The sequence below is a fragment of the Halichoerus grypus genome, chromosome 13 (assembly GCF_964656455.1).
Source record: "Halichoerus grypus chromosome 13, mHalGry1.hap1.1, whole genome shotgun sequence".
NCBI classification, from domain to species: domain Eukaryota; kingdom Metazoa; phylum Chordata; class Mammalia; order Carnivora; family Phocidae; genus Halichoerus; species Halichoerus grypus.
This window is the reverse complement of record NC_135724.1, coordinates 65,169,804-65,197,079: the sequence shown is the minus strand read 5'-3', so window position 1 is coordinate 65,197,079 and position 27,276 is coordinate 65,169,804. Positions and strand designations below refer to the sequence as shown.

At 39.1% G+C, this 27,276-nt stretch overlaps 1 protein-coding gene across 5 annotated transcripts in view; it reads left to right on the top strand.

The window, feature by feature from the left end:
* The window catches only part of PTPN2 (protein tyrosine phosphatase non-receptor type 2), an 85,980-nt gene extending 73,952 nt beyond the window's left edge, over positions 1 to 12,028 (top strand). For 3 of the 5 annotated variants that reach the window (XM_078060648.1, XM_036102771.2, XM_078060649.1), the window contains one exon: positions 4,199 to 5,084. In XM_078060648.1, the coding sequence (XP_077916774.1) occupies positions 4,199 to 4,406 (208 nt within the window). In that variant the 3' untranslated portion in view covers positions 4,407 to 5,084. The other 2 variants (XM_036102772.2, XM_036102773.2) reach the window with 2 other exon arrangements.
* The last annotated feature ends 15,248 nt before the right edge of the window (positions 12,029 to 27,276 follow it).

Below are 27,276 nucleotides of genomic sequence, written 5' to 3'. Positions count from 1 at the left end.
TCCCCAATATAAAAATTGCCTGGGTGGCTCAGTCGGTTGAGCATTTGCCTTTGGCTCAGGTCATGATCCCGGGGTCCTGGGATCAAGCCCCGCATGAGGCTCCCTGCTCAGCGGGGAGCCTGCTTCTACCCCTGCTTGTGTGCTCTCTCTCTCTCTCTCTCTCTCTCACTCTCTGACAAATAAATAAAATCTTAAAAAAAAAAAAAGAAAGGTAACATTGCAATAAATACATAGTTTATGTGTTATTATGTATTTATACTGAAGAGTTTATTATGACTTAGCAGTGTTACTCCTTATTTATGGCTCCAGGGGTTTGAGACTACAAGTTAAAGCATTAATTTGCTTATTCCTTCTTTCACCTTAAATATAATACTTTGAAATCAAGAAATCATGTTTTAAATTACCTTATCTTTTTCAGTAATGAGATTCTCAGGTTCCTAATGTTCTTGTAGTTTTGGCTACTACCATGTGCATAATTAAATGGAAAATAGGCTTGATTATTGAATTGGTGTCCTTAGTATTTCAGAGGTGTTGAGTTTTAATCTTTAAGGACACAGACCCAACAAGGTCAACCACTCATTGTCCAAATTTCAGTTTCAAGGAGATGAGGAAAACCCTCAAGTTACAGAGTGTGATTGCAGAGGTGGTTTTATTGGGGCCCCCCCAGCCCACCCCCAAGGAGAGAGGAGAGCAGATCATGCTTGAAAGCGGAGGCAAAGCCCCAATAGGAAAGTAAGGATTGTAAGCAGAGAGAACTAATTAAGGGAGCAGGTTGTAGAAAAGTAAAAGAGCATAAAATAAAGATTGCTGTGTGAAAAAGTATATTTTTCAGTCCTAATTTTAATACTGATCAATAGCTTTGCATTAGGGAGGCTAATAAAATAAATCAAAATTTTATTGAAAGAATTTCAGCTTCAAGGGAGTAGGACACAATACTTTATTTTCTTTCATTATTAAATATCCTTCAAGTCAGTTTTTTCATTTTGGTCACATTCTCAGTCATGAAATCAATTTAGTAAGTTATAAAAAAAAGCATTTTAAAAATAATAGAGTACAATAAAATAGAAATTAGAGTTTAGAGAAAAAATAGATCAGAGTATCACAGATAATAACTATTTTAACATTTTTATATATGTATACATAATATATAAATTCTGTGTATTGACATATACTTTGTGTACATGTACAAACGTGTCTGTGTGTGCAGTTACTTTGTTGTGATGGTAAGACATTTCTTGCTGTTAAGGTTTACCATCAAAGTTTAAAAGCCAGTGTCCTCAATTGTAGTGCAGTCCTTAAACCCAGATCCCTGAGTGGAGAACAGTTTGGATAAATGAGAAGTCAGGTCATTTGGCTCCTCCTCCTGTGTGTTTGCGTAGTGTGAGGTATGCGTGTTGAAACGTGTATCGGCTGTAGCCTGCTGTGTGTGCCACGGGGAGGACTTCCATGTGGTCTTCCGTAGGCAGGGGTCCACAGGAGTCCTTCCCTGCCTGTTTGTGGCTTTTGATTACATGGACGTAATTTCTTTAGGCCCAGCTAGGTAAAAAAAGATTCTGTTGTATCACAAATTGAGAATAGTTTTTATTTCTTTGGAATTGCATTCTTAAACTAAGTAATGACATCTCTTGGTACTTGTTTTCTTTCCATTCCTGAAAACATCTGTACAGTACGTTTTTGGAAAGCAAGAACCTCTATTCCCTGCATGATTTTATTTATTTTTTATTTTTTTTCCATTAATGATTTTAAATGGGAAAAATTGTGTTCTCAGCCCAACCAAAACCATAACCAGTTTCTCTAAATATAAAAATCCTCTTTAAAAAATCCTCTTAAACTGCTATGTAATAGTTAAAGCACTAATTACATAATCACATAACACTCGGTATGCTCATATTGGGTTTACATGGTAAATATCTACACTGAATAAAAATTGTAATTATCTTCTATATTGCAGTGAAAATTTTAAATGAAATAATCTGTTAAAGATTCCATCTAAATTGGAACCTGGTTGTTTGATGGCTTCAGGCTCCTGACAGAAGCAAATACAAGGACCCGTGGAAGGCTGGGCCCTTGGATGGGAGCTCTGTATTCTTTTACATATTTTATATATGTTTTGCCTGCACTTGAATACAACTTAAATTTTTTTCACTGATGGGTACACATGTATTTGTTAATAGTGATTTTTAAATTCAAAAAGTGAATTCTGAGTAATAATTTTTGCAAGTCATTATAGCAAATATTCAGAGAATTCAGACAGTCAAAGATACCTGGGTATATGATAGATAAAGTGAAGAAGACATTGGAAATCATAGGGCACACAGAGATAGGCAAAATAAAGTCCCTGAGTTGCAAATATATTTAGGGGGTAAAATAAGAACCCAAATTAGCAACATAAATTATTTACTGTAAATTAAATGCTATAAGGTAAGAACAGAGGGGCTCTAGGGGTTGAGTAGAGGGAGAAATTGAAGAACAATTGAAATGAGAGGACCAGAGAGATTTCTAGTTTAGAGGGGAACAAATTTGGAGAATAGCAAAAAACCATTTGGGCAAGAACAAAGTTGTGCACAGTAGGCGAACACTGGATAGTGTTTGTGTGAACATGTGTTTTCAGTTCTCTTGAGTATATACCTAGGAGTGCAGTTGCTGGGACGTAAGGGAACCCTAATTTCACATTTTGAGGACCTGCCAGTTTCACATAGCAGCTGCATCGTTGTATATTCCCACCAGCAGTGTCTGAAGGTTCCAGTAGTCCAAAGAAGTTGAACATTGATAAAATTACCTAATATATAGTTTGTGTTCGAATTTCTTTGGTTGTATAACAAGTCTACCTTATAGCTTTTTAAAAAAATAACTTTGAGATATAATTTATGTACTATAAGGTTCACACATTTAAAGCATACACTCCAGTGGATTTAGTATATTTACAGAGTTGTGAAGCCATCACCATAATCTAATTTCAGAATATTTTCATGATCCCAGTCTCTTTAGTTATTTAAAGAAATAATCCAAGGTCTAATCAAGGATCGTGCATCGTATTTAGTTGATGTGATTCTTTAGTCTCCGTTAATCTGAAATTGTTCACCACTTTCTTTTTTTTCCTTGCCTTGACCTTGACATTTTTGCAGCCGCTATACCAGTTGCCTTTCCTCTGATGGTTTCTCATTACTAGATTCAGGTTAAACATTTTGGCTGGCAGAAAAGTTGGCTCTTAATGTGTAGTATACTGAAAAGGCATTCAAGATTTTTGATCAAGCTACAAAACCAGAGAACTATACTTTAGAAAAATTGCTATGGTGATAATGTTTAATTCAGAGGCAAAAGTTAGGTTTTTGCTGTAATACAGGCAATAAGTGAAAAGAGTAATGGATTTTGTGAAATTTTTTTAAAGGGAAGAAATAGTGTACATGTCATCATCACTGGCCATTCTTCTTTACAGTGTCCTAGGACCATGCGTCTTGGGAGTCGGAGAGCTTCCGCTGGAACAAACATTCTGTATTGAATAGGAAAATGGAAGATAGAAATAAGCGTGGACAAACAGAGCAATAGGCATCCCACGATAGAATCTTTACGGAAGTATTAAGTAGATAGCTTTTACCAGTGGCCTTTGTGAAAAATCATGTGTAAACATGAAAGGGGCTCGGACGCCAGGGACTCGTGTCCCCCACCTCTTCCAGCTGGTTAGCAAGAAAGAAAGCTGACAGCCACCAGCTCCCATTTCAACAAAGAAAGCACCATGCTTATTTTCAGGTCCTGCTAAAAGTATTTATTAATAGAATATTGTACCAGAAATTGTTGCTGAATTATCAGAGTACATCTCTAGACCACTTAGAATATTGAAAGTCCCCCTCTTTTTTTATTCCAGTGTTTTTTTTTTTTTTTTTTAAAGATTTTATTTATTTATTTGACAGAGAGAGACACAGCGAGAGAGGGAACACAAGCAGGGGGAGTGGGAGAGGGAGAAGCAGGCTTCCCGCGGAGCAGGGAGCCCGATGCGGGGCTCGATCCCAGGACCCTGGGATCATGACCTGAGCCGAAGGCAGACGCTTAACGACTGAGCCACCCAGGCGCCCCTATTCCAGTGTTTTAATGAGTTTAAAAATATGGGGCTTGGGGAGTGGGTATTTGGGCTTCGGTCCTCTGTATTAGAGTAATAAGTCCTGCCATGCACTTTGTTTTATTTGTTTTTATTTTTTCCTAGCGTTCTACGGAAACGAATTAGAGAGGACAGAAAAGCTAACACGGCTCAGAAGGTGCAGCAGATGAAACAGAGGCTAAATGAGACTGAACGAAAAAGGAAAAGGTGGTTATATTGGCAACCTATTCTCGCTAAGATGGGGTTTGTGTCATTCATTTTGGTGGGTGCTTTTGTTGGCTGGACACTGTTGTTTCAGCAGAATGTCCTATAAGTAAACAGTTCTGCCCAGCAAGCTGCTGGTCTAGGAGCTGACAGTGTTGCGTTAGTCGCAGGGTTTGTTAGCAAATTCCTCGCACCCCAGAAAGTGCGGTAGAATAGACACCAACCAGATAAGTGATATATTCAGTCCCCAGCCCAACATCTCAGGGCGCTGTCCCCAAACTGTAAACAGCTATCTGAAATAAAAACTTGAATGCTTGTTGAAAACTGGTACATTTTGCAACTGTATTCATACATGTTAAGCGTACTATTTCACCTGACCAGATTGAGAAGTCCTTTACCATAAGGATTGGTTTTGGAGGCCAACTGGATTTTAACCTGCACTTGATACAGCAATAAATATTGTGGTTTTATCTACGTTATTACTGGAAAGAAAATGACCTTTAAATAATGCGTGTAATGTATAATGTACTGTTGACATGGGCATTGACATTTTATATTCTTAGCCATTTCAGGGTAAATATATTTTATAAGTATCTATTTAATCTTACTTTTGTAGTTAAATGTACTTTTTAAAAACTCAATTTGAAAAACCTGTTACCATAAAAAAATAAATTGTGTGTTGATTCAATTGTACTGAATACATTTTCCTAAAGAGAAGTTTGGTACGAGCAGTTAGAACTAACTCTGAATAAGCAATTTTTACTATATATTTGCATTTCTTTTATGTTTTACAGTTTTCCCAATTTTAAAAAGAAAAAAAACAAAGAAACAAAAATTTTCCCTAAAAATATCTTTGAAGGAAAATTCTCCTTACTGGCATAGTCAGGTAACATTTGGTCAAGACTTTGTGTAAAGAAATTGGTTTCTGTAAAGCCCATGATGAATACTGTTTAATTTTCATGAAAATTTCAATGTAATTACCCTAATTTATAATTGGGGTAAATGGTGACTTAGGAAATAAAAATAAGGAGCAGCATTTTATTATCCATGATTTCAGTTTACTAGACTGAAGTTTTGAAGTAAAATTTTTTCAAGTTCTTTCTACTTCAATAAATAGTATGATGATGTACAAACCTGACCTTGTCCCTTTAACTTCTTAATGGGTATTTTTAAAACATATTGTTTGATGAACTTAATTTCTCATTTGAGTGCAGTTCTTCTTCAGATCCCAACATTCCATTCAGTGTTTGACTTATTTAACTTAAACTTTAAGTAGTTGTTATAAATTTAATTGCTGATAGAATAAAATCACCTTATTTCAGTGGTTTTCAGGCTATGCTCATTGGATTTCTGAGGGGTCTCTGAGAGGTGGTTGGAAGGATTCCAAGCTACCAGTCTTTACTTTCAACCAGACCATCTCTGCTTTATCTACTTTATATACTACGTATGATTTGTGTATGAGGTGTAATTATTTGAAGGGGACAGTTACAATTTTTAAGAACAGTTTGAAAACCATTTGTATAGATAGGTATTTTGAATTGATTTGAGTAGCCTTCTTGAATGTGTTAAATTATGCGGAAAGTCTGAAAGCAGGATGTAGGTGGTACTACGTATTAAATCAGATTTGCGTAACTTGTGCCTGTGTCCTAATTCAGTATTACTGTGTCCTGTAACCTTTAAATGGAGAGGAGGTAAGAGGGACTTTTTTTTTCCCCCCAATGTCTGTCTGCATTAAACCTGTGTTCAGGTACCAGGACCCGTCTTAATTGGTTTCAAACCTTTCTAATTTGCTTTGGTTTATATTTGCTAAAACACAGTATATTACTCTGCAAGTCAAATATGGATAGATCATACTAAATTTCCAATTGAAGATAGCCTTGCCTTAAACAAAAAGCTAAAGACTTCTTACAGGAAACAAATGCTGGTTAATGATGCACATTGCCCCTTTGCAGGGTGAATGTGCTTCACTGGATTCAGGATTTTAGCTTTGCTTTTTGTCTGCTTTCTGTCCTTCAAGTGGTGTTTGTTGTAATATATCTTAACAGTTACATTCAGTAAAGTAAACATTTGTTGATAAACTTCTGCAAGGGTTACTCATCTTTCCTCCTTTCAAACAGATCCTGAAGGATAGTGTGTTAAGTTTTTACCAGTAATAGTATTTTTGGTGGGTTCCATATTACTAATTATTAAAAATACATGGCAATGTGCTGTGGGCCCAGGGTCATCATCCTGAGCCTTTATTAAATGAGGTGTGCTAGTCAGAGGGAAGGACACAGACAAGGGCTCCTGCCTTCTCAGGTAACAGCCAGAGGACAGAGTTAGCAATCCACAATAGATTCTATATTTTACAAAATTTGTGTATCCTTAGGTCTTCCTAATATTTTCTAAACATAACAGATTTTAAAAGTCAGTTGTGTAGTTTGATGTTAATGAGGTAGTATTATTTTTTGAATAGGTTAAGGAAGAAAAGATTTTTTAAAAAGCCAGAGGCTTTATTAAGAAAAGGTATTTATATTAATATATAGTGTATTCGTGTTCATCTCTGTCTCTGCTGATAAACTAACAGCAGTCTTTGATTTAATGCCATCTTCTCTGGCTATACCAGCTGGTTGTGTATTTGTCTCCAAGTTTAGCTAAGTATTTTATGCTGTGCTATTTATTAGCAGTTTTTATCTATGCTTGCATATATATAACATGTACAAATGTGATTCTCCATTTTTCAGTTTATCCATATATAAAATAAAAATAATACCTTTTCTTGAATTCTTACAAGTTAAAAAAAAAGTAATCTGTAAAAGTGTATAGAGAATTTTAGAACAATATAAAGACCATTCCTCATGTTCAGGGGTATTTTATATATGTGCTCTGTCCTTTTCCTATTCTATCTTCAAATTAATACTGACTGTGTATTAATATTTCTACCAAGAAATGAACAAGAGAAAGGAAATAAAGTGTTTTTTTTTTTTTAATAGCTCTGCTTAACAGGTATGTCATAAGAAGGAACTGTAACTCTTAATTTTATGTATACTTGTGCTTGTCCCCTTCATTTTAAATAAACTAGAATTAATGGTATGAATCAAAAAAATATGTATTGGTTTGAAAAGTAGTTTATGATACGGAGCAGTCCTCTACTTTTTATATCAAGTCCTTTGCTTTCAGTGTCAATTCAGAGTGGTGGTTGCTACCATTTATTGATCATTTACTATGTGCCAGGCGCTGTGCTAATAAGCATTTTCATAGATTATCCTATTTAATCCTTACAACAAGCTTTTGAGGTAGGTGTTGTTATTATTAAGCCATAATCAGCCTGAGACTGGACATTTCTACATTGTTTTATGCTGCTATCATTGAAAAGTCTCCTGTATGTAATATATTTTAGAATTAGATTATTCTCAAAGAAAGACTTACCCTCTGCAAGTCATTTCCCTCTTAGAAACATACATCCGACTAGATTCTGTGTAAATAGACACAGGCCAGAACCTGATTATATTAGAAATACTGTCATTAACCTTTGTGTACTCTATTTCAACAAGTACCTGCATCTCCAAAGTGCCTGCCCGGTTATTGTACAGATTTTAAAAGCTAGTCTGCCTTAATTTTGACTTTCAGACACAAAATTTACAGAGGTTTTATTTTAATGTAGTCTATTATAAGCCTAATGCCATTATGTATATCATCCACTTCTTCCTGCGTTCAGGCAGAAGTCTAGGAATCACACCTTCTGTCAGCATCATTTTATTTTTTTGTCCAGGGGTGCACGTGGGTTTGTTAGGGGGGTGGAGAGTAAGGAGCAAGGGTGTGAGTCTCCAAGTCTGCTGCACCCCAGGGTGGGGGAAGCTGAGGTCAGACTTGGTGCAGTGATCCTGGCCTGAAGCTAAGTGCGTTTGCTCTGTGTTCTTATTTCTACCTCAGTAGCTAATTAAATCTCTCTTACTTTAAGAAACCTTTAATTTGGCCTTGACTTACTTAGAGGATAGGGGCACAAAATCTTACAAATAAAATTTGGAAGGTAATATTCTTCCACATGACAAAACTAAGTTCTCCTGACTTAATATGCAGGTCTTGGTCATTCCCTGGATGGTTTATTCTGGAGTTGACGTGTTTCTTTGATCTTTTTCCCTAGTTCATTTGTTTGGATTTGATTCCATTTTTCTCTTACATTTATTTTCAAAGCAGTATTTATAGGACAATATCACCAACAGCCCCTACAAGAGCGAATGACTCTTTTAGAACTTCCAGTTGTCTCTCGTTCCATTGGATATGTTACGTATAAGTGATGACATGCCTTCGTGGGAAGACACTCGGGTTGTGTAAGCCACACAGCACCTGCCCTGCCCAGGAATCCCCAGCCCGGAGACTGCACACCTGAGGCTGTATTCCGTGTACTCACCATAATACAGCCATTTCGTTGTTCATCCAGATTTGACAATGTAATTTAGGAATTTTAAGCTACCTCACTTTCTTGGGTAGTGTTTGAAAGAAGACTTCTAGGAAAGTGGTGTGAGTTTGGCCATCTCATTTTTCCCTTACCCACAGGAATTTTCTCAATATTTACCACATTCAGATTGCTCCAAGAACAGCCAATTCTGCACAGGTGCTCTTCAGAGAAATGGTTATCTCCTTTGGCTACTAAATTCTGGAAACTTCTTTGGGGAGAATTTTTTCCTCACTGTCATTTATTCCATCACAGAGCATTGCTAAGTGGAAGCAGTGTATCAGACGAGAAGCTTTTACTTGGGTTGAAAGGCTTTGTCTTTATCGGTGACAACCTGACAAAAAGTTTTAAAGAGCTCTGACCATCTCTGTGAAAGTCCACTGGGAGAATGAAAAGTTCAGTCTTTTGAACTCTTTCTGTTTTGGTTTTATAATGTACAGTAGAATATGGAAATTACAGGATATAGAGGCGACCTTACTTATGGAGTCCAGTACTAATCTGGTTTTTCATTACATAGTGTATTTGGGGAGCTATAAGGAGAATTGCATGGGAATTCTTTTTCTTTATGGAGACCATTTTTTAAAGAAAAGCATCAATTCTTTATTGTTGCTCTAATTTGACATAGATTTTGTCGAAAAAACAAGTTATTTTGAGTTTGGTGAATTCAGGAGAGGGAAACTAGGTAAGTTTGTTTTCTCTATAAGGCAATGCTTTGCTCACCTTACAGAAGGTTTTGTGATTCTTTTCAGTAAAAAAAAAAAAAATAGTGTGAATATCTGGTGGCAAAGAATACTTTGGATGCAGTTTGACTTTCTATTACTTCAGGTATGGAGCCAGCTTGGGAAAATCATTCTCTGTCTGTAAACCTGGCCCTGTTCCAGAATAAGGGCAGTGGGCAGTATGTGCAGGCTGCTTTCTCCAGAGAAAGCAGCAAGCATGGCTAATTATTCCACTTTAGTCTTTGAACCCATTTTATTTTGACTTGTTGAACAAATGATTCAAGTGAATATTTTTTCCTAAAATAAAGCCCATTTGTCTTCAGTCTTGCAAATAAATACATTCTTTAAAAACAGTTAACACTCCCAGTGATTTTATTTTCTTATCCCCCAGAATAATATTTACAAAAAAAAAAAGTGAATTTTTAAAAATGCTGTCAGGTTCTTTTAGTTATTGTTACACACAATAGTTTATCCTTGATAAGTGAATCTCTAACACTGTGCTGGGGTAAACAGTGTATGTTGGACACATGCAGTTCTGCCAGGCAGCTTAATACATAATCTAAATATAATCTGCTTAACACCTCTTCTAGATATCTTACCCTATTTTAAGATAAGAAAACCAAGTCAGAGAATAAGTAACTTCCCCATGATTGCACAGCTAGTACATGACAACTGAAATTCAGACTCCTGTCTGTAGAATTCCAGTAACTCCAAACCTCATGCTGCTTCCATTATGAAACATGGACTCTGTTTTGTATGGACTGTCTAAATGGAAAAAATTAGACAACTACTTTTACCTGTTAAAATCCAAAGTAATGCTCTTTTTATTTTTTAAGTGAAGCAAATCAAAGTTTTTACCTCCAAAAAAATTTGTGAGAACAGTTTGAACTGCCACCAAACCAGAGAAATACTGGAACATCAGAATATTCTCTAAACCACACCATTATTTCATTCACCTTGATTGATTAGATTGAGGTACTTTGTTCTGATGAGCAGATTTTCTGAATGTGTGGGAAATAGATATTTTGCAGCAATCTGAGTCAGTAAGAAGTACCTTTCCTTACTTCCATCCACTATGGTATAGGGTTCAGTAGGACCCTGCAGTAAGCACCTGTGGTAGGTTTTGTGACTCACAGACATCTAATGAGAATGTTTTCTTGATGACTTGACATTTCTGTGTCAGTGCTGGACAATAAAGGAATAGGGCTATTCAGAACACCAGGTGCTTGGTATTGTTATTCTTCAGTAGGAAGAGTCAGTAGTCAGGAAGAAGCCCAGTTTACAGTATTTTGAGGGTTTTTGACTAAACGTTTTGGGAAAATGTGTGGACGTGGTTTATATTCCTATCTATGTGGAGACAATAATGACAAGTATTTAGATTTGAGGTTTTTTTTGTCATAGTGAGGGAAGTCGGGAAGAAAAGAAATACCCTCTCAAAAGTTCAGTTATTTGCAAATATTGTGAAATACTATCAAAAACTGCCCTTACAATAGCTATTTCATCTGTCTGTTGCTTAAGTTCTCATTAATCTTTACTTTTTGACATTAAAATACAATAAATCGGTCAATTATTTTATGTCTGTGGTTTTTTTTTATATTGATAATAACTTAAATCATGTCACTTTGGTTCTCTGTTGCTATAATCAGTAGTATTATCCTTCAGGACAAAAAAAGCATGCTGCTAACAGGCCGTGACTTAAAGATTTAAGCCAACTTTATGTTCAAACATTACATTCCTAATATTTTTAGCAGTATGATACAGTGGAGGTCCAAATTGGATTAGACTTTTGCATTGAATTCCAAAGTATTGGTAAGTCTAGCACATACCATATAATCTTGCAAAACTGTTGTGGGTACATTTTTTTTAAACCTGTCTGTCTGTCAGTATCTCACATGGAGGTCATTTCTTAAGTAATACAGGATGACCTGAGAAATTCATAGTTAGTAATTCTTGAAAAAGCTATATGAGTTATGGTGCTTTAACATGAGTCTACCTCACACCACCAATTCTGTTTGAAAATTGAGCACATAAGCAGATTTACCAAGATAACAGTGAAGCATTTAGTGTGGTTGAATGTGACATGTTGGGATGTTTTTTAGTTGCCTTTTTAGTTCATTGTTAGTCCTTTTATGTTTGTGTGTATCTGTGTTCGTCTGTGTGTTTGGTAAATATGAATCGAATAGATGACTTCTTATTTTATGTTTTAGGCCAAGATTGACAGACACCTAAATATTCATGACTTGAGAATATTCTGCAGCTATAAATTTTGAACCATTGATGTGCAAAGCAAGACCTGAAGCCCACTCCGGAAACTAAAGTGAGGCTTGATAAACCTGTAGGTTGCCTCACATTTGTCTGTTTACAAAGTAAACTTTACATCCAGGGAACGAAGAGCACCACCAGCAGAAGAATTTGCAGAACTCTCTAATTTGATGTATTGTTAAGTTTTTTAATACATGTATGAAATGTAGAAAGATGTAAAAGAAATAAATTAGGAGATACTACTTTGTATTGTACTGCCATTCCTACTGTATTTTTATACTTTTTGGCAGCATTAAATATTTTTATTAAATAGACTATGTTGGTTTGTGTGCATTATCTTAGGACAGCTCTGCTTCAGATAATGTTTCCTTAAAGGGTTTACTCTCACTTTTTTATAACTCGCAATTGACATTTTTTTTTTATTTATTTGACAAAGACACAGCAAGAGAGGGAACACCAGCAGGGGGAGTGGGAGAGGGAGAAGCAGGCTTCCTGCCGAGCAGGGAGCCCGATGCGGGGCTCGATCCCAGGACCCTGGGATCGTGACCTGAGCCGAAGGCAGACGCTTAACGACTGAGCCACCCAGGTGCCCCCGCAATTGACATTTAAATTGAAATTGGTTCAAAACGCTGGTCACTTGCTTTTTAAGATCTTTTTAAGTTACCTCTCAAATAGTCTTCCTATCAAAATAGGTTAGGTGCAAGCACAAAATAAAAGTTATAATATTCCTTTTGTTACTTAGAAAAGTATGAATATGGATAATGGTATTAAATTGTTTTCAAATAAGTACAGCAGTTCAATGCAGTGTTTTAAAATCACTGTGTTACTCTTGTGTTGGACATTGTGCTTTTTTTCTCAGACATTTCCTGTTAGAAGAGACCAAGAGTTCCTTCCTGGATGAGGCTTTTGGCTCCTTTCCCATCTAATTTCCCAACCAAGTGATGAGTTTGGGCTGAATATCCAGTCAGTTGTCAGGTTACTGGTGATATTCTTGTTGTCTAGACAAGACAAGCCTCTGAGTCATGTGAGCATCACCTTAACAGTCTAACAAACTCATAATTGTTTTTATTTTGCCAACTGTGAAAGTTTGATAATACCGTTCATTGAATACATCTCTTTAATCTTTTAAAAATGTAATGACTCACCTTATGTTCCTTTTGCCTTGCTTTCCAGCATTTTTGGTTTATTTTAGGAGTAAGCAAACTCTTAATTCCTGGTAAATCTTTCATAAAGAATGCATGAAAAGTTCATTATACCACAAAGTAGTACAGCAAGATAATCCTCTTTTTGTGTCAAAGTTATTGAAGGTCATCTACACTCAACTAACTACTTCTATTTCCCATTTCCCATCCACCCTTTACCGACCAGTGCCTGATTCTTTTGTGTCACTCCAGAAATGACCCAGGACAGTCACCTTAGCTCGTACTGTAGCCAGATAGAGTTTACTCTTCAGTTTTTACTGTACATGACTTCTTGACAGCAACATTAAGAATTCCTTCTTTGAAGCTTTCTCCATAAACTCAGTAAGACCTTTCTTTGCTTTCTTTGCCTCAGTTTTTCTGCCTGACCCTTGATTGATTGTAAGAACACTTAACATGAGATCTCTCCTCTTAACAAAATTTTAAGTGTATAATACGTTTCAGTGTTGTATAGCAGGTCTCTAGAGTTTTTTCATCTTGCTTAACTGAAATTTTATGCTTGTTGAATATGATTCCCTTTTCCTCCTGCCCCCAACCCCAGCCATTGGCAACCACCATTCCACTCTGATTCTGTGAATTAGACTATTGTAGACACTTTATGTAAGTGGAAACACCCAGTATTTGGCTTTCTGTGACTTGTTTTACCTAGCATAATGCCTCAAGGTTTATCCATGTTTCTGCATATTACAGAATTTCCTTTTTAAAGGCTGAACAGTATTCCATTGTATGTATACAGTTGACTCTTGAACAACACAGGGGTTTGGAACACCAACCCCCACACAGTCAAAAGTTTGTGTGTAACTTTTGACTTCTCCAAAACCTAACTAGTAAAAGCCTGTTGTTGACTGAAGGCTTACCAGTAACATAAACAGTTGACACCTATTTTGTATGTTACATGTATTCTATACCGTATTCTTACAATAAAGTTGGTAAAGAAAAAAATGTTACTTAGAAAATCATAAGGAAAAGAAAATACAGTTATAGTACTGTACTATGTCGATACCATAATTTTATGTTCTCTGTTTATAAGATGAATTATCTGTCAGTACCTGTATCAGTATTGTCTTATATGATATAAAATACTGTAGATGTGATACATATTCCTAACACTAGACATAAAAAATGGAAAGGTAATGTGAAAAATTCAGATTTCTTTATAGGAATAATGATTCATGCATTGATAACAAGCAGCAATATGATTACTTTATGGTAAACTAGTGTAATCAATACAATTGCTTCACAGTGGCCTAGCGTAATCAATATGATAGCCTAGCATTACATTAATGAATGAATTGTTATAAAATTTTTGTGGCATACAGTATTACAGTCATATTCATAATACAGTATTGGAAACATTAACATGTGATACATCTAGGCAACATGGTTCATCTGTGCATTTTTTCAATTGTTGCAAATCTTCAAAAAATGTCTAATATATTACTGAAAAAAAATCTGCAAATAAGTGGACCCACATAGTTAAAACCTGTGTTGTCCACCTGTGTTGCCACATTTTCTTTATTCATCTGTCAGTGGATTCGGTTGTTTCCACATCTTGACTATCATGAATAGTGCTGCAGTGAACATGGGAGTGCTAGTATCTCTTCAAAATCCTGACTTTTAATTCTTTGGGATAAATATCCAGGAGTGGGGTTGCTGGATCATGTGGTAGTTGTATTTTAATTTTTGAAGGAACCTCCATACTCCATAGCAGCTGCACCATTTTGCATTTTCACCAACAGAGCACAAGGGCTCCAGTTTCTCCACATCTTCAACACTTGTTTTTGATAATACCACCATGACAGGTATAAGGTGGTGTGTGTGTGTGTGTGTGTGTGCGCACACGCATGGGTGCATTTCCATGATTAGAGCGTTTTTTGATAAACCTGTTGGTCATTTATATGTCTTTGGATAACTGTTCTTTGCCTTTCAACTGGTTTCTGAGTTTTTCTGCCATTGAATTGTAGGAGTTCCTTATATATATTTTGGAGACTAACCTTTTATTGGGTACATGGTTTGTAAATATTTACTCCCATTTAGTAGGTTGTCTTTTCACTCTGATGGTTTCTCTTCTCTCTGACTTGAATATTGGAGCTCCCAAGGACTCTGTCTTTGGGCTTTTGATTTTAACATATTTACCTTGAATGATCTCATCTTTTCCCAACTCTTTATCTGATTCCTCTGTGCTGATTATACGCAACTTCCTCCACTCCTGCCCCGGCGTTAGCTCTGAGTTATAAATCATATATCCAATTCCGTAAATGGTAATGGCATAAATTTCTTAAACCCCAAAATTGAGTGTTAATTTCCCTCATCCCGAACTCCCCATTCCTCCTGTCTTATCAGTTCGGTGGCACCCATCAGAAACCTGAGATTTATTCTAAATCCCTCTACTTGGGCTCCACATCCCCTTGGTCACAAAGTTCTGTTAATCCTACTTCAAACTTTCATTACAGACGGGGAGCACAGCAGTAGACTCTCCTGCCCCCTGTGATAACACCTGTTTGTACCAATCCACTCTGCACAGCCTCCCAAGTGATTTAAAATAAAGATCTGAGTGTCACCCTCCTTAAAATTAGCTAATGGCACCTTAGAAAAACTTGCCTTCGTTTTAAATCCCGCACCCCCAGCATGCTGTGTGCAACCATTTCATCTTTTGCCCGTTACCTGACTGTCCTTTTTTTTGCTTTTTTGTTTTTTGGTTTTTTTCCTAGTTTTACTGAAAAATAATTGACATTGTCACTGTATGAGTTTAAGGTGTATAGCATGATGGTGTGATACGCATATATTGTGAAATGATTACCATAGTAGGTTTAGTTAATACGCACCTTCTCATATAGATACAGTAAACAGAAGAGAATTCTTGTGATGAGAACTCAGGATCTACTCTAACTTTCATGTGTATCACATGGCAGTGTTAGCTGTAGTCCTGTACATTACATCCCTGGTACTTATAACTGGAAGCTTGTACCTTTTTCCAATTCTCCCTCACCACCCACCCCCCCAACCATCCACCTCTAGTAACCACAAATCTGATCTCTTTTTCTGTGAGTTCATGGTTTTGTTTACACATATGAGTGGATCACACATATTAAATGAGATTATACAGTATTTGTGTTTCTCTTCTTTCACTTAGCATAGAGCCTTCAAGGTCTACCCATGCCACAAATGGTAGGATTTCCTTTTATTTTTTTGATTGAATAATATTCCACACATACCACATCTTCCTTATCCATTCATCCATTGATGAGCACTTAGGTTGTTTCCATGTTTTGCCTATTGTAAATAATGTTGCTATGAACATGGGAATGCAGATACCTTTTTGAGTTAGTGTTTTTATTTTTGGATATATTCCTAGAAATGGAATTGCTGGATGACAAGTAGTTCTATTCTTAATTTTCTGAGGAACCTTCATACTGTTTTCCTTAGTCACTGTACCAATTTACATTCCCACAAACAGTGCACAAGTGTTCCCTTTCTCCACATCCATCCTCCTGTCTTTTTGACGATGGCCATTCTAACAAGCATGAGGTGATACCGTGGTGGCTTTAATTTGTATTTCCTTAATGATTGGTGATGTTGAACATCTTTTCATGTTGGCCATTTGTGTGTCTTCTTTGGAAAAAATGTTCGGGTACTTTGCCCATTTTTTAATTGAATTATTTGGATTATTTTGCTATTGAGTTGTATGAGTTCTTGATATATTTTGGATGTTAACCCTTTATCAGATATGGTTTGCAAATATTTTTTCCCACTTTGTAGATTGTCTTTTCACTTTGTTGATGGTTTTGCTGTGCAGAAGCTCTTTAGTTTGATGTAGTCCCACTTGTTTATTTTTGCTTTTGTTGCTTATGCTTTGGGTGTGACTGCCTGTCCTTAATGGGCACCCTAAGGGGCAGCTATGTCAAACCATTTGGAATTAGTGGAATATTCCTTGCTCATTAATTTGTTGAATGAATATTTATTGAACATTTAATGTGCTGAGCACTATATGAGGTCTTGCATATTCAGTGACTGGGGGGAGAACATCGTTGTAGACTACTACAGTCTTGTGGGAGAGCTAAACAGTCACCATGTAAATAAGCAAATATGCAATTAAAATTAGCAATAAAGTGCTGTGATGAACAGAAGTGGCTACTTAAATATGGAGAAATGGGCTTTCCAGACTTGGGAAATCAGAAGCAGAGTTATTATTCAGGGATACTGGGGCACTCTGCTGCTCTCCTTGGATAAGGATAGGGCCTTACAAGAAGTTTGGCTCAAGAAAGGGAGAGGCCAGTGTTTGAAGGCATTAGGTTAAAGGAAAGTGCATAGATTGCTACCATCTGTTCTTTTGTTCCAGTTTGGAAAGGGCAGTGGCAAGGCAAGAATCAAAAGTTTTCTGACCTGGTGAGACCCTATCCTCTGGTCTTTGAGACTCATGGGCCCATACTCCTGAGGATTCTGGGGTCTAAGGGAAGCTCCTCTAAAATAAGCTGTATTTGGGGCACCTGGGTGGCTCAGTTGGTTAGGCGACTGCCTTCTGCTCAGGTCATGGTCCTGGAGTCCTGGGATCGAGTCCCGTATCGGGCTCCCTGCTCAGCGGGGAGTCTGTTTCTCCCTCTGACCCTCCCCCCTCTCGTGCTCTCTCTTTCTCATTCTCTCTCAAATAAATAAAAATCTTAAAAAAAAATAAAATAAAATAAGCTGTATTTGCCACTGCCCTGTGTGATCACCTTACTTTTGATAAAAGTTTGTCTTAATTAAATCAGGGATTTAATGTAACCTGGTGGGTCTTTTTTTTTTTTTTTTAAAGATTTTATTTATTTATTTGAGAGAGAGAGAATGAGAGAGAGCGAGTACATGAGAGGGGGGAGGGTCAGAGAGAGAAGCAGACTCCCTGCTGAGCAGGGAGCCCGATGCGGACTCGATCCAGGGACTCCAGGATCATGACCTGAGCCGAAGGCAGTCGCTTAACCAACTGAGCCACCCAGGCGCCCAACCTGGTGGGTCTTTAGATGGATCTGTTCCCAGCAGTTCTACCCCACCTGAAATGCTGCAGCTACTGTCAAAATGAAATTGATGTGAAAGCCCCACCACCACGATTGTACTTTGGATAGAGTATTGGGAAACCCAAGGAGTGAGCTGACTCTTCCCAGGTGGAGACCAGATGGCATGTGGCATGAGACATCTGGGTGGTTGAGGGAACCAAACAGCAAAATTCACCTGCTGTTCCAGTACTTCAGATTGCCTGGGCCAGTGAACAGTTTAAGGAAGTCGAGATAACAGCAAGGTAGCCCAATGCACAATTCCCAGCTGTAGGAATACTAAGGCTCCCCTCCAAAAGTTGACCAGTGGGATAAGAGAGGTCCCAGGGATACCCTCTCTGGCTCCCAGCAGCGGCATTCCAAGCAGAAGTTGGATAGCTACCATTATAGGGGGCACCTGGGTGGCTCAGTTTGTTAAGCATCTGCCTTGGGCTCAGGTCATGATCCCAGGGTCCTGGGATAGAGCCCCGAGTCGGGCCCCCTGCTAAGCAGGGAGCCTGCTTCTCCTTCTTCCTCCCTCCCTCACCCCTGCTTGTGCTCACTCGCGCTGTCTCTGTGTCAAATAATCTTAAATAAAACAATAACAAACTACCACTTTAGGTGTGGAGGGGAGAATGGAACTGAGAAATGCTGTAACTTTTCATGTCTTTGGGGGTAAAATGTGCCATGGGTACAGAAGCAAATTGCAAGGAGGGGGAAAGAAATCAGAATTCCTCTAAGTAGTAATTACATTGGCCTGTGTGAATTAGTCTTGCTGTTAAGATCTGAGCTAGAGCTGGGCGCCTGGGTGGCTCAGTTGGTTAAGCGACTGCCTTCGGCTCAGGTCATGATCCTGGAGTCCGGGGATCGAGTCCCGCATCGGGCTCCCTGCTTGGCAGGGAGTCTGCTTCTCCCTCTGACCCTCCTCCCTCTCATGCTCTCTGTCTCTCATTCTCTCTCTCGCAAATAAGTAAAACCTTAAAAAAAAATAAAATAAAAAGATCTGTGCTAGAGCTCTGTAAATTGTGCACAGTAAATGAGTGAGGCAAAAAACAATTTAATAGAAGAAATTGATATTAAAGCAAGGAATAAAAACTAATATGCTTGGAAGATAATGGTGTCTAAGAAAACTAAAAATTCTTAATTCAAATGAGTGTAAGATGATTCAATTTAAGTGTTAAATCTGATTTCAGTCCAGTTCTGTGTAGAACTTAGGGCAGGAACCTTTACTCCTTACCAAATACTCTGTTTACTCTTCTGTGTTTCCTATTTCCCGGCCCCACCCCAGCAGCTGCATGGAGCACATGACTAGTTCTGACAGTGAAACGTGAAAAGCAGTGAGGTGGGGAAAACCCACGCACAATTCTCCTGGCACTTCCCCTGCCCAGGCAACTGAGGCCAAGTGTTCTGAGTTAGTTAAAAGATGGTGGAGTCTGCTGGCCTAAGTCCCTAAAAGTGGTAAGATCAAATGGGGTTTCTTGATAGCCTTCTGGGGACGTGTAATGAGAGTGAGAAATGAATGGTAGTGTTAAGCCACTGATACTTTGAGATTGCTTATCCATAACATACACAACTGAACTACAGAAGGATGGTAACACACTAGAAGTGTTCGGGTTTGGAAGGCGAGATGCATAGTTTGCATTCTTATGGAAACTTTGCTTGAGTCCAGGGCATTTAATCTGATGAAGAGAGGCTACCCCGCTCTTAAGAAAAGATTGTTGTAATGTGGTCAGGAAGTTCTGCTACTTTCTACCAAAAATGTATATTGACCTATTCAAATTAAGTGAACTCTACAGTTAAGCTGTCACCTAACTTTAAAATGTAGGGATGGACTTCCTTCTACAGGGAGATAGAAATTTTACAAGATATATTATGTGTGGACATACACACCAGAAGACTATTACAGATGTGGAAGAATGTTATGGACATTGTTGAACAAAGAGGAAATCAATTGGATTTCTTGGAGAAGAAAACTGGTGTTCATTACTAAGAATGTGTAAAGTTAGCGTAATCAGGAAAAATGAGTACCTTTTAAAGAGACCAAACCGAAGCACTGGAAGAAGTGGAAATAGAAGGGCCACACCACCTCTTAGAGCTTAGGAGGGAGGAGCAGATGTAAGGAGAGGCCTTGTGACCAGGGAGGCTCCCTGAGCCTTGGGAGACCATCTTCCTGGAGCTCCTGGCCAAGCCATGCTGCCATTTCGATCCTTGGAAGCAGCTTACAGTGCTTGTCTAGGCACGACTCAGTGGGCTGAAAGAGTCATGACAGCACGAAGTAAAATGAGACCTGGGGGAAAGCACACACCCCCGCTACCAGGTGAAGAGAAGGAATCAGGTTTAGATGTACTGCTGTTCGGAATAATGAGCCTCCAGATGGAGATGTCAGCCGCTCCCCGAGAGGAGACCAAGTTCTCATAACCTTCTGACCCCAGGAAATCAGTGGCCACTTGTGGAGGTGACAGTAGAATGGGTTTGGACTATCCCATTATATATAACAGCCCCAATGCAGTTAGTTCACCTGGACTATGGAAATACCTCAGGGTCACAAAGTATATCAGTTAAGAAATACTGTGGCTACTACTAACAGATGGGAACAAAGAACAGCCTACACAGGATAGAAATTCAGAAACGTAGTGCAGGACTGGTTGGACAACTCAGGGATTCATGATCATGTGCTATCTATTTTTCTACTCTACCATATATGGGTCTTCTCAATATTATCTAAAGGTCTAAGATAGCTGCTGGAGCTCCAGTTGTCACGTTCACATTCCAGGACAGCAGTGGCCCTCCTGGCTCAGTCAGCTCGCATTAAAGCAGGTTTCCCTGAAGTTGGCATTGCCGCGTCCACTCTCATCTCATTTGCTAGAATTTGGCCACATGCATGCACTTAGTTGCAAGGCATCTAAGTATTTCAGCTGGGCCTATTTGCTGCTTTGTGTAAATAGAGTTCAGCCACCTACACACAACCTAGCATAGGCATTAAAAATAAATCCATTGCCAGAGCACCTGTGTGGTGCCATCCGTTAAGCATCCAAGTCTTGGTTTCTTCCGCCTCAGGTTGTGATCTCAGGGTGGTAAGATGGAGTCCTGCGTCTGGCTCCACGCTCAGCTTGAGATTCTCTCTCCCTCTCCCTGCCTCTCCAGCTTGTGTGCGCTCTCTCTTTCTAAGATAAATAAATCTTTACCAAGTAAATCCATTGCCCTAGAAAAGGGCTGATATCCAAACAGGAAGCTGAATGCCTGGTATAAATGTGTTTGGTTTTGGGGAAAATCACTCAGTACATTTCTGGGTCCATGTAGAAAGTGTCTTTATATTTCACTTCTGTGGCGCTCAGGCAATAATTACAGAATGCAAAATTGGAAGAATGAACATAGCACTATTTCCTCATGTGAGGATTCATGTTTTTGCATGGAGTTTTCTATGACCTGTAATTTCTCTAATAAAAATTTAAAGGATATCACTACTCCAGCCAGGATTTTGGTGGAGGGTAGTAAACAGATGTATGGTAAACATAATAATGCAACTGATGCATATTATTTTTTTAAAAGATTTTATTTATTTATTTAACAGAGGGAGACACAGCAAGAGAGGGAACACAAGCAGGGGAAGTGGGAGAGGGAGAAGCAGACTCCCGGCCAAGCAGGGAGCCCGATGCGGGGCTCGATCCCAGGACCCCGGGATCATGACCTGAGCCGAAGGCAGACGCTTAACGACGGAGCCATCCAGGTGCCCCTGATGTATATTATTATCAAGATGTGCCAGTATCTTTTATGAATTGATTCTTGTAGGACCCAGACATCATTGTTCTTAAGTTCTATGAATCAAATTATTCCCACTGAATTTTTTCTAGGTTACAAAAGTATCCAAATAATTCTTAATTTGCTTGTTTGGGATATTCACATCCACACTCAAAACTCTGTGGATATTCTTTTCCTTGGCAACCTCCAAATGGGAGCTACACTGGGAGGAATATTCTAGGAAATGTTGTTCTTGGCGTGCTTTGTTAGAACCTGCCCAGTTGTCTGCATCCCATTTCTCTCTAGTCAGTGCCCTAATGATAACACAACAGACCCTGGGAGGCAATTCAATCTGCATTGTAATTCAGCCACACTCAGGTTAGACTTGGGGTGTGCTTTTCAGAAATCTTAGCCCTCCCTGTGTATAGAGGAGATCAGGGTTTTGTTTTGGGCAGCCATAGAAATGTTCAGATTCCTTATGTGGACTTTGAGCTGGGGAATTTAAAGCCTTGAGATTATCATTCTCTTTCTTCCAAGTTCTCCACACTTAGAAACAAGCAACTAGCTCCATTATAGTCTTTATTTTTACTGAAGTCATCTGTGGCCACAAGTACTTGGTCACCAGAGCCTTGCCTTCTCTAGGTATCTGATTACAGGTATCTACAGATGATAATCTGAGTAAACGGTTTTGCCAGAGCATGCCACAGACTGTCAGTGTCCCTGTTACCACTGGAAATAGAGTCATTAATATCTTTAATCAGAACAGACAACAAATTTCAGAAAGCCCAGAATCACTTGAGAGAATGCAGCTTTAAGATTCCATTCCCTGGAACCATTCCACATCCAGTACCAAATTCTGCTATCAGTCAGGGATCAATCAGAGAAGCAGAACCACTTGGAGGTATGGGTATATGTAGGTATAAATGAAACTATTTGTTAAAGGATTGGCCTCATGCAACTGTGGGAGCCAGTTAAGGAAGCTCTGTAAGGCTGTTGTCTTAGCATCTGCAGCTAGAACCTGAACTGAACGGGATGGGCAGTGGTTATAAAGGGCTGTAAAATGGGAAAGCAAGGACAAGTTGGGACCCACAGGCGTGAGTTGGACCCATGAGGGTGGACTGAAAGCTGTGACAGCTCTGACAGCCTCTAAAGGTACAGTGTCCAGCAGGAGAAACTGGCAGCATCCGTCACAAAGCTGACATCCATGTGTGACCAGGCCTTGGCTCAGGGAAGGTGGAACAGTGCAGCCCACTGCTTTTCTACATTCCCAGGTGAGCCCACTGGTAGGTGACAGTGTGTACAAGCCATATAATGCCTACTGCTTCATGCCTACCCTCCAAATCTTATGGCCACCTTAACTGGAAATGTACAAGGAGTTGAGTTCTGGGAAATGTAGTTCAGCCTAGCAGAATTGGACATGTTCCAAAGCCACCACATTGCTAATATTTGTATACTAGGATTAGATATCACAAAGGATTTCCGGAACCAGATCAGCAAAACTGTTGAACTAGCCCACTTAGAGAGAATGGAAAGAACTAATTCTGAATCCTTCCTTGCAATGGTATTTACTGTAAGCAATTGTATCTATAACTGGTCAAGCTCTTCCCCAAACTGCTAACACTGGCGTTATGAATCTGCAAGTCATGCTGCCTTCAATTAAAACTAATCTGATTCCAGGAGGAAGGAACAATATTCTGGTGTGCAGTGCAGTTTGTCTTAGTGACTCTCCTGTTAAATAGTCCTTGCCCTACTGGTCATCCAATCTGCAGGGAAAGAAGTACTCCGGCTTTTAAAGGTCTACTAACCAACCCCTATTGGTTAACTAACCCCCTATCCTGGGCGTCCCAGAACCCAGATCTAAATGACTTGTAAACTAGGGAAATTGAAGATAGGTAGGTGGGGATATGTGTAGGTGTACACACACACACACACACGCCACACGTGAGCAAGTACATGTATAAACCACATCCACATAAGTGGTTTTGTTGTTAGTACACATTTCACAGATCACAGCTTAGGTATAGAAAATTGTTAATATTTTCCTATAATTGAACTTAATCTTTGCCTTGAGTATTCAATCTGCTTAATAAGCAGAAAATCAAGGTCTTTTCCAGGTAAATGTGGTCAGTCGAGGCAGGTAAAGATGTGAAATCAAGATTCTGCCCCTCCTTCTGTCTGCAGAAGCTTTAAGATTCCATTCCATCTGAGTCCTCACTTGCATCTTCACACAGAGGGTGGGGAAGGGTGGGATCGTGGCCCAGGTGCATCTTCTGCAGGACTCAATGGTCCTGCACAGCCTCCAGTTTATGCAGACCGGGGTGCACTGGCTGGAGCCCCAACCCGGAGGCCCCTGCAGCCCTCTCTCAGCCTCTCAGGAAGCTTGGGCACGGGGTGGGAGGCTCAGAGGGCTGTCTCGTCCCACCACCTGTTGTATCTGCCCTGCTGCTGTGTCCTGTGGTACCAGGACATCTGGGAAGCTGGCGGTCTCCCCAGGCTGTACCCTGAAGAGGGCCCAGGTTCTGCTCTCAAACTCCCCAGCATCTCTCTGGGGTTTCTGTTGTTCCTTGCCCACAGTATTACAAAACACCAGACAGTCGCTTGAACAGCAGACATTTTCTCGCAATTCTGGAGGCACCATGATCAAGGTGTGCCTGCGAATTCACTTTCTGGCTTAGAGCTGTATTCCTGGCTTGCAGACTTCCACCTTCTCTCTCTGTCCTCACATGGCCTTCCCTTGGTGACCGCAGAGACAGAGCAAGCGCTCTGGAGTCTCTCCCTCTTTTTTTTTTTTAATTTTTTTAAATTTATTTTTTATTAACATACAATGTATTATTTGTTTCAGGGGTACCGGTCTGTGATTCATCAGTCTTACACAATTCACAGTGCTCACCATAGCACATACCCTCCCCAATGTCTGTCACCCAGCTACCCCATCACCCCCACCCCCCTCCACTCTCTCCCTCCTCTTGTAAAGGCACCAGCCCTGTTGGATTAGGGCTCCGTTCTAATGACCTCATCTAACCTTAATTACCTCCTTAAAGGCCCTGTCTCCAAAAACAGTCACATTGGAGGTTAGGGCTTCAACATGTGAATTTTGGGGGGACACAATTCAGTCCATAACACCCCATTCTTGGCTTTAATGGGAAGCAGGGTGCAGGTTGTCTTCTGAGAGACAAATATTTTTCTCCTAGAACATGTCATCTCTTTTTGAAGACATTTTTTTCCTTTTTAAAAAAATTTAAATTCAATTAATTAACATATAAGGTATTAGTTTCAGAGGTACAATTCAGTCACTCATCAGTCTTATATAACACCCAGTGCTCATTACATCACATGCCCTCCCCAGTGTCCATCACCCAGCTACCCCATTCCCCTGCCCACCTCCCCTCCAGCAACCCTCAGTTTGTTTCCTATGATTAACAGTCTCTTAAGAGGGTTCGTCTCCCTCTTTGATTTCATTTTTAAGGACATTTTAAGGTATAAATTCTATGCTTTAATCTCTTGGGGTTCTTAGCCTTTTTGGTACTCAAAACCTCTATTTCTTTCTCAAAAGCCCAACTCCTTTCCAGAAGTCTGGGAATGTTTCTTAACTATGGAGGGGGTTACATGGGAATTAATTTAAAAATTAATTTAAAAAAATAAAAAAAATAAAAATTAATCAAGCTATAAATTTAAGATTTGTGTGCCTCACTATCTGTATGTTATTACTCAATTTTATTTTATTTTATTTTATTTATTTATTTATTTATTTATTTTTTTAAAGATTTATTTATTTATTTATTTGACAGAGAGAGACACAGCGAGAGAGGGAACACAAGCAGGGGGAGTGGGAGAGGGAGAAGCAGGCTTCCCGCTGAGCAGACAGCCCGATGCGGGGCTCGATCCCAGGACCCTGGGATCATGACCTGAGCCGAAGGCAGACGCTTAACGACTGAGCCACCCAGGCGCCCCTCAATTTTATTTTTTTTTAAAGAGCCCAACCATTATTAGCAAAAAAATGTGCTTGCATGACAACCCTGTGGGTTTCAGAAACCTAGATTTTAACCTGAATTCCTCTCAGGACAATCCTTCCTGATGCTGAAGCGCTGGATGTGTCTGACTGAAGGGGGAGACAGTCCTCGTGTAACGTGCAGAGGGACAGGGGGAACTTAAGTTAGCGTCTACACAGCTGTAGCAGAGTGTCTTTGGTTGGATCCACCAAGAAGAAAAACTCAAATAGCGTGGCTGCTCTGGGCAGGGAACTAGCAGCCTGGGAATGTAGGGGTGAAATACAGCTTTTTGTACTGTTTACATTTTTTTTAACCAGGAGCATGTATTACATAAAAAGTCGCATCTGCACCATTAAATAGTATTTCAAAAGGTCTGCTAAAAATGACATGGAAGATGTCCATGACATATTGTGAATTCAAAAGAGAAAACAGTGGGTGTAGTGAGAGCATCTCACCCTCGCTCACACACAGTGGAAAGAATCGCTCCAAAATGGTAGCCTGGGGACTGATGTAGAATTGGGGCTTTATTCCTTTTGTTTCTATACATCTTTTTGGTTTGAAATTTTTGCAACTAGCATGTGTTACTTTTATAATTAAAAATCCTTCCTAACAAAAATATTTTGCCAGTGGGAGTAATTCTGGGTTTGACCTTTTCCTATTAAATTTGGGAAATTTCATTAAGAATTTTAAGCTACAGTTTTGTGGCTGATTCAACCGCTTACATTCAGAGAAATTCCAGCTGTGAAGTAACACGTGGGAAGTAATACCAAAAAAGCCTAAACATGTGCCAACAGAGAACATGCCTTGTGTTCACTGAGGTCGCGAGTGGACCAAACTCTGAACTTCAATTCAGATTTCCTTCTTTAAGAAAGTTTGTGGGGTCCTTTCCTCCCTGCCCCATTTTCAAGAAATTTGCAACTATAGAAGTTTTAGAGCAGATTATTTAATAAGACTTGGTTAGGGTTTAAAGACAATGAGAGAAAGGGAGAACTGGTAACTCCTGTAATGTTAAAATATCATTTCACAGAAAACTATCAGTTCAGAGACATTTTTTTATACCAGATTTAGGCTGTGGGGACACACAGGCATTTTAAAGGAAAACTATTGAAATCTTTATAGGATATAAAGCAGCTTTTTAAGAGAAAAGATATTATCTATTCTGATGGCCTTGACTCAGAATTATTGACACTGAGGCTATTAACATTTCATGGTGTTATATTTTTTCATTAGCCTTTCTTACAGCTATCAATCTATAGTTGTGCATTTGGAGGCCACGTCTTCTTATACTGCACTAATAGGTTTCTGTCATCTCTTATTGTTTTGGTGATGTGACATTGGGCTAGAGGTTTACGGGCTGCGACCAAGGTGACATTTTTTCCCATCTTCAGAGACAGCATAAATGACAGAGAAGGGCAGCCACATGCTCTAACCAGCTGTCTGCACAGGGACGGTGCTGGGGAACACAAAAGGACATGTGCCATTCGTTTTACCAATACACATTCTTGAGTGCAGTGCTAACAGAAAGAAGAAAGAGCAGCCGGATCTGGTATCTTCTGTTCTTCTGTAATGTAATACAATTTTCGTAGTTGTTAAAAAGGCCAGCACTAACATCGCTAGCCCCATCTAAATTTGAG